This window comes from Protomyctophum parallelum (assembly GCF_964188405.1).
Source record: "Protomyctophum parallelum genome assembly, chromosome: 15".
Taxonomy (NCBI): Eukaryota; Metazoa; Chordata; class Actinopteri; order Myctophiformes; family Myctophidae; genus Protomyctophum; species Protomyctophum parallelum.
In genome coordinates this window covers 16,007,531-16,022,425 of record NC_139710.1, presented here as the reverse complement: position 1 = coordinate 16,022,425, position 14,895 = coordinate 16,007,531, and the positions used below count along the sequence as shown (strand labels likewise).

General features: G+C 44.0%; 1 protein-coding gene across 2 annotated transcripts in view; it reads left to right on the top strand.

Moving 5' to 3' along the window:
* The window catches only part of fancc (FA complementation group C), a 39,131-nt gene extending 24,539 nt beyond the window's left edge, over positions 1-14,592 (top strand). The window contains exons 9-15 of one of the 2 annotated variants that reach the window (XM_083783093.1): positions 4,409-4,464; positions 4,729-4,828; positions 5,470-5,539; positions 7,704-7,809; positions 9,121-9,295; positions 10,803-11,012; positions 13,376-14,592. In XM_083783093.1, the coding sequence (XP_083639219.1) occupies positions 4,409-4,464; positions 4,729-4,828; positions 5,470-5,539; positions 7,704-7,809; positions 9,121-9,295; positions 10,803-11,012; positions 13,376-13,537 (879 nt within the window). In that variant the 3' untranslated portion in view covers positions 13,538-14,592. Of the gene's footprint in view, positions 1-4,408; positions 4,465-4,728; positions 4,829-5,469; positions 5,540-7,703; positions 7,810-9,120; positions 9,296-10,802; positions 11,043-13,375 lie in introns of both variants that reach the window. The other variant, XM_083783092.1, reaches the window with a different exon arrangement.
* The last annotated feature ends 303 nt before the right edge of the window (positions 14,593-14,895 follow it).

Sequence of the window (14,895 nt, the reverse complement as noted above, 5' to 3'; positions counted from 1 at the left end):
GTTTGTTTAGATCTCAGATGTGTATGTTTATGTGTGTGTGTTTGTGCGAGTGAGTAGTATGCATGTGTTAAAGGGTTTAAAAGAAACCAAAAAAAAAAACATAGTCGCCAACTGGCTTGTCTCTCCTTTTGCCTCCCTCTCCCTTGGTTGTTTAAACTGCAATCAAAAATGGGAAACGTGAAATTAGGCTCACATTCCTGTTTTGGGCTAACCCTCCCCCCTCCCCCCCCCCCCCCCCCCCCCCCCCCCCACGTGTCCCAGCGAGACACGGGTCCAATAACAATAAACACTCACTTCCTGGGCCCGGCTGCCAAAAAACAGGATGTTTGCTGCATGGTGTAATTGACCTCCTTGAAGTGTTAGCGGTAAGGTACAGAGGATGCTAAAAATCCCATCTGTTTTCACTAGGGGGAAACCATGATGGCACATATATACACACACACAGATACGTGTGTGTGTGTGTGTGCAGGACCTGGTACAGCTGCATGTATTGGACAATGGACTATGACGCTGATATACACTTAATCACATCATTTTGATATGTCTGTCTATACACACACAGACACACATTATTTCCTAAAACTGAGTGGCCTTGAAAGTCGTTCAGCAGTCCTATGAAGGAAGATGGCGAGCTGATGGAGAATAATGTTAGTGTTGTAATAACATCGCAGAAACACCAGGGGGTTCTGTTTGCTCTGATTGACTTCACTATGACAGGGGCTGGTCCTTTATGTGACCGGGCGACAGCAGTTTTACAGTAGCACCAAAATATATGTAACTAGTAAAAGTTCCCTTCTGGGCACAGGTCTCCACCAGTAGGATATAGGAGTGTGTGTGATGTTTGGAAAAATGTTTAGGAGTAATATAAACATGTTTTTGTGGGGGGGTTTTTGCAACAATTTTCTTCATTTTGTTGAGGAAATGCAGAGCCAAATCACTCATAGCATCTCTGAGGATAGAATTATGGATGAGCAGGACATGTGCAGCCCGTACAAAACAGGCCACTCTTGAAAACCTTGGAAGGCAATCTTAGCCAATCAGTGTAGAATCTGAAAAAAAAAAAACAGACTCGTCTTGATCACATGACTACAGAGATCATGTGTAGATTTGCGTGAGATTTGGATGAAATCTGTGCGACTAACAATGTGTTTTGCAGAAAACGGCCTCATAACGCGCTATAACCGGCAGATGTGGAGGGATGCAGGGAAAATGTTTTTCCATGGCCTCTAGGGAGTGCGCATATATAAGTTGTATACAGATCGATGCCGTTATAGGTAAAAGCAGGAATTGCCCTGTTATAGCGCCACCGTGAGGCTGATTTTGAACAAAATGAGTGGCATGTCGTCCGTGGCCTAGTGGAAATGTGCGTGTATAATTTCACGGAAATTGCACACTGTTTGTGATTTGTGGCATTTTGTTCGAAACGGACCAATCATGTGAGCTTTGGAAGCCAATCTTAGCCAATCAGGATGGAAGATGGGAAATGGTGCAGATGCGTGTTGATCACATAACTATGGAGATATTGTATACCGAATTGTGTGATGTATGGATAAAATGTGTATGAGTAATCTACAGAATGTGTTTTGCCTAAATCGGCCTCATGGTGGCGCTATAACAGGCCGTTGAGGAATATTTGGTGCAGAGAGTCAGGGAGTGTGTGTAAAGTTTGGCATGGATCTGGCCAACGGTGCCGGAGATTAGCTGGTAACGGACGGAAGGAAGGAAGGAAGGAAGGAAGGAAGGAAGGAAGGAAGGAAGGAAGGAAGGAAGGAAGGAAGGAAGGAAGGAAGGAAGGAAGGAAGGAAGGAAGGAAGGAAGGAAGGAAGGAAGGAAGGAAGGAAGGAAGGAAGGAAGGAAGGAAGGAAGGAAGGAAGGAAGGAAGGAAGGAAGGAAGGAGTGCAAAACATACTCTCTCCCCATGCCTTCGGCCTGGTGGAGACAATAAAACATACTCTCTCCCCATGCCTTCGGCCTGGTGGAGACAATAAAACATACTCTCTCCCCATGCCTTTGGCCTGGTGGAGACAATAACATACTCTCTCCCCATGCCTTCTGCCTGGTGGAGACAATAATAAACATACTCTCTCCCCATGCCTTCGGCCTGGTGGAGACAATAATAAACATACTCTCTCCCCATGCCTTCGGCCTGGTGGAGACAATAAAACATACTCTCTCCCCATGCCTTCGGCCTGGTGGAGACAATAATAAACATACTCTCTCCCCATGCCTTCGGCCTGGTGGAGACAATAAGGAGACATAGCTGTACAGTAATGCCACTTCTTGCTGCAGTGCTTGTGCTTCTGAGGTGGAATTGTGGATGTCCTGTCCTTGAGGCGGGCCGCGGTTCCAGGCTAAATCATTCGCATGTATGTTATGGGACTGTCACACAGAGTCCAGACGGGACTAATACTGGTAAAAATATCAATTGCGGGCTCTAAATGCTTATCAAACTGGAGCTCATTGAAATGTATGTTGAGAAACACTGCTCTAAGTGGCTACATTTGTAGAATGTTGTCCCTTTATAAGAAACTTAATGCACAAATCAGTATCTTTTTATGTATTTCTTTACAGCAGAGTGGCCATAGTATTACTTAGCACACAGTAGAGGGAGAGAAGGCCTCTGTCGTGTGACTCAATCCAATGCCAGCAGAGGTACACGTGAGTCCTGACACGGGAGCCCTTAGCAGCTTATACTTCCTATCTCTTTAGGCACACAAATTATTACACGTATTATACATGATGTGTCATGCTGCAGGATCAAAGCGACGGGGGTAATCTACATGTGTTCTCCCTATAGTAAGCCGTGTATACGGTACCTCTAAAAGGGAGCCTGGAAAAACAGAGAGAACAGGGACTTCCATTTACTACTGCCCTCCCACACCATACGAGCGAGATGATAGCCGGAGAATAATTAGACGTTTTTTTTTTGTGCTCCATGTATGAACGTGGAGTGGGAGGCAGGCATGTACACTGCAGCTGGTGAATGTTTGTGCAGGGGCGTTTTTAGAATGTGTTAAATGTAAAACACATGACGGGCCCGCGTTAAGACCTCATTTAAACCTCGTCGTATGATGGTGGTGCTCTCTGGAAGTTTAAAGTGGAAAAATGCGCTGCTTCATTTGAAAGATCTTGTTTTGGCGAGCAAAACAGTTGTTTGATGAGGTATGACTTCGCTTCGGCTTTACGTGTGTGTGTGTGTGTGTGTGTGTGTGTGTGTGTGTGTGTGTGTGTGTGTGTGTGTGTGTGTGTGTGTGTGTGTGTGTGTGTGTGTGTGTGTGTGTGTGTGTGTGTGTGTGTGTGTGTGTGTGTGTGTGTGTGTGTTGGTGTGGTGTGGTGTGGTGTGCGAGCAAGACTGAAAGAATGATGGAAGGAGAGAGATGATTTGAGCGATAACCCAACTGGGAGAACAGATAGGATAGAACTTTGGCAGATGTTGGCTGATGTAGCAACAGTGACACCCAGTGGTGCTGTTAACAATAAAGCAGACCTTTCAAGTCTCTATTTACAGTAGATAAATGGTACAGTAAGTTTACTGTAGATGTAGTAATGAAGACAAAGTGCTCAAAGCTTTCAATGGGGTTTGATATTGCATATTTTCTCATTTTTCTCCGCGTTTCATCTGTCTAGTCTAGTGCATTGGTTCTAAACCTTTTCAGTCCATGAACCCCCAAAATAATCATAATATTTGAACTAGGAACCCCCCACCCTGACAAGCACATGGAAATGTATGAGTTACATTTAGTTTATCTTTGTTCCACAGATAAATATTGTGAAAATAGAAGATTGACAGCCTTACAATTACAGTACGCCTCGCAGCATAGATCGTCTAGTTTCACAATTTCACTCTTTCTGATTGTTTGGCAATTTCGCCAGTTTTTATAGTATAGTTTGTTGGTGATCTTTTTCTTTTCTTTCTTTCTTTTTCGTTGAGGTATTAAAACAAGTCTTAACAGAAAATTGTCACTTCACTGTCACCCGGGGACCCTCCAAAAAGCAGGTTGAGAACCACTGGAGTTGTTGAGAGTGCGTGCGTGCGTGCGTGCGTGTGTGCGTTTGATTGATTAATCAATCAATTGAATCGATTGATTCAATAGTTGGATTATATAAAATAATTAGACATAAATGTAAAAACAGCAACAGAGTACAGTCAAACACTTATTCCACAAAAACTCCATTTAGGCCCTATGCAAATTCATAGACATGACATGAAGAATAAAAACAAAATTCAATATCATCAATAACAACAAAAAAAGCTGATAACTGTTTAAGGGTGAAGGATAATTTCCTCTCGCTTGGGCTGGCCTGAAAGGTGGATCTTCAGGCGTGTGTGCGAGTTTGTGTGTCAAATACATGGTTAAACGAATATAGTGAGCCTAAAGTGATGAATCCCTGTTTTTGTGTGTTCCAGCCTAAAGCTTGTTCTGTACACTGCTCACTGTTCTTGGTGGTGAATGACATTTTCAGGTGAGTGTAATAATGTAGTTTCTGTGTCATTTTAAAGTCATACTGTGACTTTGTTTTTTGTATTCACTATATTTTTTAGCACCTCTGGTATGTACGGTAGCTACATGGACATTATGGCATCTGTTTGAACTGTGGTTCCCAGTGTAGGGGACTAAAACTAGCAGTGGGAGAAAGTCAATTTACTCAAATACTGTACTTAAATACTGTGTGTGTGTGTGTGTGTGTGTGTGTGTGTGTGTGTGTGTGTGTGTGTGTGTCCTGTAGGTCCATCCTGAAGCAGGTGGAAGGGAGTCAGGCTTTGCGGTCACTGCTCAGCTCCTTCACCATCTGTTTCCTCAGGGAACGGACACTGCTGCAGTCTCAGGTACACCTGGAGGTCACCAACCAACCAGACTGTGTAGATCAGGCAGCACACTGTAAGGATCTTTTTAATGCCTAAAAAGAAACACATAAATGACCATTACTGCATCAAAAGTAATTAACAAATAGACCATTGCTATCAAAAGTAAGTAAAACTACATGAAATACGTGAAACATTGGCCAAATGTTCTCAATATTTATCAGTCGAACCGAGTCAAACTTAATTAATGTAATGCCTCAACTCCTACAATTCCATTATTTTTTGGGGGCCGCAGCTTGAAAAGGTTGAGAACCACTGGTCCATCTGGTGGTTCATTCACCTAGCCTGAAGTGTCAGGTAGTAGAATCCCTGTTGTAAAGCTACGCTATGCTTTAACCACTAGATGGCAGCGACTATTTGTGTAGCACAAACATTTTCTACAAGGAGGCATTCATGCTGCACTAAACGTTGCCTAGTACACACAACATTACACTTTAGCACACACTACATCAATGAGGTATAATAGCCCTCCTGTCAAAGTGTTGTCTTATTGCTGCTGCAGTGCCGAATACGGTATTGTGTGCTGAATTTGTGAGTTCAATGAGAATTGCACAGGGGAATGAATTTAGAAATACAGCAGTAATGGCCGTATTGTGTTGTTTCAGGGGTCCCTGAAAGCCTTCTTCCCAAATGCCCCACGCAAACTGCTGGTTCCTCTTCTAACCCAACCATCAGGTGTGTATAGAATCAACTTTATTGTCACATAACAGTTTAAAAAAAAAAATCTCCAAAAATTACAATAAATGGAAGAAGGGAGGGAGGGTGTTGGGGGAAGGAGATCAAGGACGGAAAGAAGAAAGTTTGAGCGTTTTTGCAAAAACAAATTATGCATTGTGTGTGTGTGTGTGTGTGTGTGTTTGTGTGTGTGTGTGTGTGTGTGTGTGTGTGTGTGTGTGTGTGTGTGTGTGTGTACCCTCTGTTATGATGCCTATGCAGTGTCCTTGTCTAACTATAAATGCGCCACAAAAGGCCTCTGCCCGGGCTCTGGACCTGATCTCCATATGGAGCTGTCCTGTTCTGACCTGGTTCTGACTTCATTCTGCATAGACTCCATATTTGGGCATGCCTGACAAAGAACTCCATACAGTATATGGGCATAAAAGGGACACAGACATAATAACTGGGTGGGTCGGACCCACGGTTGTCCAGAACCGGGCTCCATTATAGACAAATTCAGAAACAGGTCTCATGGTCGCAGCGAACATATTTCCTCTAGGTGGAATACACAGTCTTCTACTGCATTGAACGGTAGAGTGACTGATGTTAGTCTGCTCAAACGTTACTCTTTTACCTGCTTTTTACTGTACTTTATACCTCGAGGTATAAAGTACAACAGCCTTGTGTTCATACAACAGAAAGATTGGGTATTGGGTACTGACATGTATCTTTCAGGACCTTTCACTGCTTCGTCTCAACCGTTACTCTATGGCTCTGGTCTCAGCCACCGCGCGGTGTATTTTTTGACATTCCGTTTCTCTCCAAAGTTGATTTCCACTACTGTTGGAGCAGCCATAAACTACACAGGTTCATCCCAATGTTCTGGGCAACTTTGTTAAGTTAGTGTTAGTAAAAAGCAGCTAAAAGAGTAACGTTTGAGCAGACTTAACATCAGTCACTCTACCATTCAATGTAGTAGAAGAGCCGACTGTTTACACCACAGATATGTCGTCTCCGCCTTCAGGAAATACGTTTGCTGCGACCATGAGACCCATTTCTGAATTTGTCTACAGTATATGGAGCTGGCCTGTTCTGACATCACAAATGTGTTCTGACATCTGCATGGACTCCATATTTGGGCATGCCTGACAAATAACTCCATATATGGGCATAAAAGGGACACTGGGTGGGGCATACATTTCCAACTTGCATCATTCCAACGGGCACCTGGTATTATGAGAAAGAACCTCCCTTCTGGGTTTCCTTTAACTGTGTAAACAGGGTGGGCCTCCAGCAGAATGAATGGCTGTCTGTGTTCCATAGATCGATAGCAGGTAGTTAACACCCGTCACTGTTTTCACATTAGATCAATATTTTTGATTGATTGGTGAACGGAAGTGAGGCTTTTTCTGAAACTAGGCGTTTTAAGAGAATTTCTCACCCGCTTTGCTCCCGTGAGAATGCACAGAGATTTAATATTTGCTGCCATTTACCTTCCTGTATGCAACCTAAACGAGCACCATCGATCATTGTAGACAAATAGACCAACTGACCTTTTATTTAATCTGCTCATTAAAAAAAAACCCTGAAATGACCAGAAAGTGAGTGTGCGTTTCTCGGCACTGTTAGTGTTGTGTAGGTAGCGTTGTGCCACTGCGGAGGTGGATGACAGCGAGGGCCCAGCGGTGCTTATCAGTGCGTGCCCAGACCAGCCCTGTAGTCAGCCCTGATTTACATGAATGGAGGGGTGGGGGGGGGGGGGGGCATTTAGGGACACGCTGGCGTCCGGCCAGAGCTCCACAGTTAATTATCAGTCTTGTGGACGGGATGAGCGGCTATTTTTCACCAGGGGACAGGGACAGTGGAAGGCCTAAAGTTTCACCTCGATTTGTGCGTCCCCCCCCCCTGGGTGGAGTATAGGGACATCGGTGGTGGTGGTATAAACAATGTAACAAACAACATTATCGTCGGCCTGGGAAAATACTCTCATTCTGATCATCCAGAGGGATTCCATAAAATGTATTTAAAGCACAGTAGGTAGAGGGGCGATTTGCGTGTGTTCTCTGGAAAGTTCATTCATCATGGTACACTGTGTGTGATTCATGCGGTTGATGATTGATTGAAAAAGAAAACAAATTGTGTTGCAACGTGTCTCCATATTTGCACGTCTCTCTCCTTTCAGAGATGTCCCGGGAGGCTTGGAAAGATCACCTAAAGTGGCTAAGTGGCTCCCTGCAGAGACTAACACAGGAGGAGGAGGAGAACGGAGGTGAAGATGGAGGCGCCAGGTGAGAGCACAAAGGAGAAAGCCAGAGCGAGAGAAAAGTGTTAATGTGTGTGCCTCCTACTACTGTGTGCCTCCTGAATGCCTGTGCAATGTTCTCATTTCCATTAGCTGCTGTTGAGGGGGCGGTTAGCCTAGATATTTCCCCCGTGCATCACAGCGGAGAGGTCCTGGCATGCGGTGTGGCTCCTCTGCGCGCTCATTAGAGGCTATTAGCCTGGGAAAGAGAGAGCTGCCGAGCAAATGAGCATTGGAGAGAGAAGGAGAGGCAAGGCGGGAGTTTGAGGGGAGGGAAAGGGGCCGCGAAAAACCTACACCGTATTAGACAGAGAAGGAAAAAAACGAGCAAACGACGACTGGATGGCTTTAGACCGAGAAAGAGAGCGGCTAAGGGACGTAGCTTTTTTTTTTCTTTTTAAGGAGAGGAACAAGCGATTAGAGGGAAGGAGGGGAAACTGAGATGCGGTTGGTGGCCCCGGGGATGGAGACGGCTGACTCGCTACCCCTCCAGCTGCGGCTTTTAACAGGGCCCATTATCCCCCCACCACCGATTCATTCCGGAGCACCGTGCAAAAAAGAAATCCCAAAATGTTGTTGCAAGCCAGCGGTGGGAAAGTAGCATTTCTGTGTCGCTCCGAGCGGGGGATGCAGCTGCCAGGGCCTTCAGAAGACTGCTGTTAATCCATTTAGGCCTGACGTCGAAAATAAATAAAAAACGTCTAAATTCAGTTTTCTGACATGTTTCTGTATTAGTGGTGCTCAATTTAAAAAGAATAGCAGACCTACAAGCTTGTAGCTATGAGCTTGTAGATCTGCTATTTTTCAATAGCTAAAGCATAACGCCAAAAGGGGTTCCCGCCCAAAATGGGTTAAAGTGGGGTGGGGGTGGTGTACTACGAGCAGAGGCGAGCTCTAATGATGGGTATTAGGAAAATTTGAGAGAGAGAGAGATCTTTATCCCTCATCTAACTTTAGGCCGTGCCCGAGCCGTTGCAGCTGTCTGGCGTTCTTTCACTATCTTTCACAGCGTTGCTCACTTATTTATGTTTCACGCCCGATATCGAACCCAATATTCCGCCTGTTTTGCCCCATCTCCATGTGTCTCTATACCGTCTCTTCTGAAAACCACATTTTATTATTTAGGCTATAGCATTGCCTGCAGCATTGCTCATGCAGATCCACCTTTGAACCCTCTGTCGCCAGTCTGGGGGGGTTTTAACCAACCAACTTTTAATCAAGCTTCTAATCTAGAATCTAGACTTAGACTGAGCAATGCCACTTGGCCCACTTAGTGTTTTCACCTCCCGTCCCATAGGGGTCAGTGGGCTGTTTTCGAGGCCTGGTTCCTGCTGGCTCAGTGTGCCCACTGGGTGGAGGTGGCTGTGCAGCTGTTGGTGTCTGCAGACCCAGAGGATTGTGGCGTGCTGTTGTGGCTGCTGACCTTCTTCCACCACCCCACCAACAGGGGGCACCACAGGACCCTACAGCTGGTAAGAACACTTCTCACCAACAGGGGGCACCACAGGACCCTACAGCTGGTAAGAACACTTCTCAAGCCAAGAAAAGCATTTTTTTTAAACATGAGTCACATACATGTTTGTGTTATTTATGGTCAAACCTTTTTATTTTGTTTCAAATGACACAGGTTTTCATAGGGATTGTAACCTCAAATATATATAGTGTTGCACTCTATTTCTATACTTTCTATACTGTTATGTTATGGGATCAATGTTATGGCACAGATGCTCTTGGGGTAGCGTTAAAATAATACTAATAGGATGCTTTACAGCCTGAAGATGCAGGGGCTTCTTCAGGCGTGAAACCAGTACAGTCACTGCTGTGAGCGTGGTGTGTGTGTGTCACTTGAGCCCCTCCTCGAGGTGTACTCCAAGGAACTTGAACTTGCAGACGCAGACCCTTTCCACTGCAACTCCAACGATGACGATAGGCTTGTGCTTTCTCATCATCTTCCTGAAGTCCACAATCGGCTCCTTGCTCTTGTTGAGGGTGAGGTTGTTCCCTTTGCACCAGACGGAGTCAGTGATCTGACCTCATGCCTATAGGAAGTTGGAAGTCTCATTATTGTTGACAATCTGGCCTACCAACGTTGTGTCGTCAGCATACTTGATGAAGACATTGGAGCTGTACGTGGCTATGCAGTCATGAGTGTACAAGGAGTACGCATCCCTGGGGGGCTCCTGTGCTGAGGGTCAGGGGGGTCAGATGTGATGTTGCCCATGGCATGTGCAGAGTAGCTCACAGGTGCAGTGCCACACAGGCACATGCTTAGCACCAAGAATACACGTACAGATCAGGTGGTGTGTGATGACAGAAGTCTCTTCATGTCTATATGTCTATTTCTGTCTGTGCCTATGTATGGTGTCTGACAGCGCACGCATCGTCTGTGTCAGTTGCAGCAGCCTTGTCCCTGCCGCAGGCTCAGGAATAGACTGAGAGAAGGATGAATAACACACTAAGGGATTAATTATGGATGGCCCCTATTAGAGAGAGCGAGGGGGGACAGAGAGAGAGCGAGCACACCACAGATATGGGGTATTGATCTCTCATCGAGTGCATCTGGCCAGCCTGTCTGAGTTTCACCTTTCTGCCTCCTGTCTCTCCGTCTCCCCGTTGCATCCAGGAAGACTTGTCTTAGCGTCTTTCGGGACCATTGTAGTCAATGTTGTCCTTACAAAAGGATGACTGGTTCCTTTTTCTTTGCAATCTATGATATATATGATAAGTATTGATAAAAAAAAATATTTACATTGTCGGGAAAGATGACCACAGAGTGAAAATAGTTTTCAGCGTCAACCACGTTTAACCACATGAACCTTAGCGTCCCTATTCTGGGAATGTCATAACAGGCGGCGGACATCTGCAAGCACAAATGGTGGTAAATGGTGTAGTGTAGACTAGGGGAAAAGATGGGGCCAAGTAAATAAAGTACATAAAGTAGGGATTACGTGTGTAAATAGCATGTTACCTTTCTTCCAGGTGGCAGCCAGAGAAGTGTGGGAGCGCCTCAGATCCCTCTTTCTGGTTTCGGCGATTCACCCACCTTCCAGCTACCTGCAGCCACTGGTTGAGCTCCTGTCACGCACTGAGCAACTGTCCCTCTCCCCACTATTGGTCCTCAGCCTTCTGGTCAACTTCGCGGTTCACTCCACGGTCTCTTTGAGCGGAGCGGCAGAGATTGTACGCACGGTGAGGAAACCATCCATATTGTCTCCCAAGGTCTAAAAATGATTGGCAAATATTTTCATTCAAACTAACTATTCCCATAGAGGATAATAGGTGATGCCTTATTCATACAGGTTGATGCTAGCCTGGAAACCAGACCAATCTTCCATTGCAAAAAAACCTTGCCCTCTGCAGTGATATCAAAGTCATACAATTTGTCACACATGTTACCGCAGTGAAATTTGTTCTCCGCCTTTGACCCATCTCTTGGAGCGGTGAGCTGCAGCCGTGCCACGCTCGGGAATCATTTGATTAGTTGATTTGACCCCCCCAATCCAGGGGTAGGCAAGCTTTATTATCAGAAGAGCCATTTTTGGCCCAAAAACGTATTAGGAGCTGCAAAATATGTTTGCTCAAACTTTAATTATTTGGGATTTTTCTGGTCTTTCAATATTACATTTTATTGTTTGTTAATTTCTCAAAGCATATCAAGTATACTGTACCAGTAAGCCAGCAGCATTGGTTGTGAAAACAAACAAAGATGTCTAATCATGAATACATTCTTCTATTCTCCTGTTTTCCTTCATTAAATTTGATTCTTATTTTTATCTGGTGTATAGGCAACTAGTAAGGGCATTTTATCAGGTATTTGACCAATCTGGGAACTAAATTGTTACCAAGAAATGTCTTCACCAATGTGTTTCTAAAGGTGTCTAATAACATGTACTAAAAGTTTGAAGTTCAACTCCCGGGGGAAATTGAGTTATTAACATAATATGTGACCATACCCATAACATCCTATATAAAGAAAAAAAGTCCAAATTTCATCATTCTTTCAGTAGCATGTGACATATGAAACTATGGGGTTTTCTTTTTTTTTAAATAATATTTGTTTTATTTTGAAAGAGCAGTACAATACAGATAGCATTTTCACATAATGACACACGAGAAATTCCCAAGATTCTTTTTTTCCCCTTTTTTTTCACCCCTCTTCCCTCCCTCATCCCCCCTCCATGTGGCTCCAACTCCAATGTCTCTGTATAGTCCTTTTTTCATATGACATCAAGTCCACACTTAGACAGGGACAAACAGGGCAATATCACTTCGGATTGTAACATTTCAGGAGGACAAAAAGAAAAGAGTGGGCAGAAAAAGACAGACAAAAAAACAACCAACAAAAAAAACGAAAGTATATACACTATTGCTGAGGGGGACAAAAACAATACAGCTTTGGTCTTCGACCATGAGAGAAGGAGAGGTGTCTTAAACATTTTCTACAATCGTAAAGCACCAGAGACCAGTGAGATCACACAAAGTCCGCTCTCAGAGGGGCAATGTGCACTATCCAGTTGTTCCAAATTTGGTAGAAATTGTCTAATCATGTATGTAAATTTTTCCATTTTGAAAATATCCAGGACTATTCCATGCCAATCGTCCATTGTGGGTGTGATTGGGGATAAAACTAGGGGGTTTTCATGATTCTGAATCCATTCCAAGCATTAGTTTTGCACAAAAAACACTCCTTGGGAGGAAAACGGCCATAGCCGTCATCACAAATGTGATGAGGTCAAGTGGATATGGCCTAATTTAGCCCAAGGAGTGTTTTTTGTGCAAAACTAATGCTTGGAATGGATTCAGAATCATGAAAAACCCCTAGTTTCATATGTCACATGCTACTTAAAGAATGATGACATTTTGACTTTTTGGCCTTATATAGGATGTTATGGGTATGGTCACATATTATGCTAATAACTCAATTTCCCACAGGAGTTGAATTTCAAACTTTTAGTACATGTTATTAGACACATTTAGAAACACATTGGTGAAGAAATGTCTTGGTAACGATTTAGTTCCAAGATTTTCCAAGATTTCTCTTACTAAACATTGTTTTGTAATATAAAAAATGAAAGAATAACTTTATGCCTACTACAAATTAAATAATACATTATGATTAAATGTAAAAAATAAAAAAATGAAAAACAAAACCTCTTATTCCTTTTCATACTTCTTCTTCTACTGGGAGCCACGGGTGAGTGCCTATAAGAGCCACATGTGACTAACCCATTGATGCTGAGTGCAAGGCAGGGAGGCATTGGGTCCCATTTTTACAGTCTTTGGTATGACCCGGCCGGGGATCGAACCCCCGACCTCCCAGTTTCAGGGCGCACACTCTAACCACAAGGCCACTGTCTGGTCATATTAGTATGACACTGCCAGGCAACGTTGAGGCTTGTATTTCAAAAATCAACCTTGTTCAAAATAGAAATTCTGTTGCTTTATCGCTGCATAGTATTTGTATTACTGTATGTGTGGAGGACACAAAATGTATGTTTGTATGCTGACATAGTGGCCCAAAAACAAAGTCCTCTGTTTGTTTGTCACTCCAGGTGGTGAAGCAGTCTAGTGTGGTCGATGAAGCTGTGTGTGTTCTCAGCTCGATGGAGTTCAGACCAAATGGACAAGGTTGCTTATCCACAGATGCTAACAGCGTTCAATTCAGGATCAAGGCTCTTCAGGAGATGCTCACACAGACATTGGCTGACTTGTAAAGTGAGCGCTACCGAGAGCACCAAATGCACACACACACACACACACACACACACACACACACACACACACACACACACACACCAGTGAGTCTTGTCTTGGCTAAGGGGTTTATGGGGGTGCGTATTCAGAATAACAAGTAGACATGATTCACCACACTCTTGTAGACATGCAGTACTTCAATGACAGGAATCTGAAGAGTGTGTCCTAACATCAGAGTTAGGACACCGATTATGTGGAAAGGCTACAATTATACACACACAAACACAACTACTGGGACACCTCAGCGGTGACACCGTGACAAATCATACTGCAGGGAGCCTGCAGCTCATAAAATGTGTCAAGACCCTCCCACTCATATGATTGTCTCGCAGCACCACATTCTTCACGCTACACACACCGCCTGGCAGACATTCCACCTGGGAGGGAAAAAAGGCCACAACAATGTTACTGTTCATTCATTGTTTATGAAAAAACCCAACAATACCGAATAAATGTGATCAACGCATGCATAATGAAATGTCACTGTTTCAAAATGAAAAACATCATTAGTGGTATCTTCCTACAGTACCTTTGCCGTGGACACGGAGATCATGTTTTTGCCTTGTCTTATTTCATGAAGCAATGTGTGAATTCTCATAAAATCGGCTGTACAAGAATCACGTCATAAGGAAGAAATTATTACATTTTGATTCATGGTCAAGTTCCTCTTCACCACCGCAGAGAAGAGGGGTTTGTTCATTGTTGTCTCCGATGCTGGATGGCCGAAGGCCGGAGACTATTTCACTGTATGTGTCTGTACGTGTGTCGGTGAACAGCTAATCTCTGCCACCAATCGACCGATCGTCATGAAACTTTGCTTGGACACTCCAGGGAGGCCAAAGAAGAACTTCCACCCCAAACCTGTTGCACTGCTGTTTCGTTTCTCTTCTCTTTGCTCTCCCTGCCAGTGCACCCCCGCCCCTTCTCCGCTTACCTTTCTTTTTGCCAAAAATGTCTTCTACATCCTGACAGTTTTCTGTTAAAGCTATATTTCTATGTCAGTCGTTCCCTATGAGCTTGTAGATCTGCTATTTTTCAATAGCTAAAGCATAACATAATGCTAACACCAAAAGGGGTTCCTGCCCAAAATGGGTTAAAATGAAGCTTGCACAAAAATGTATTTGACCCACTTCTCTGCATCTGTAAACCTGTAATGTGACAATAAAGTTGATTACCATTCATTCCCAGGGCTTGTCGCTGCATACCAGAGGATCCAGGTGCACACTAAGGTTTTCAAGGGATTAAAGAACATTTATAGTTGAAGCACAGGATGTTTAATAATGTTGTTTTGGATAGTGCGCTTCTTCAGCTACCAAAG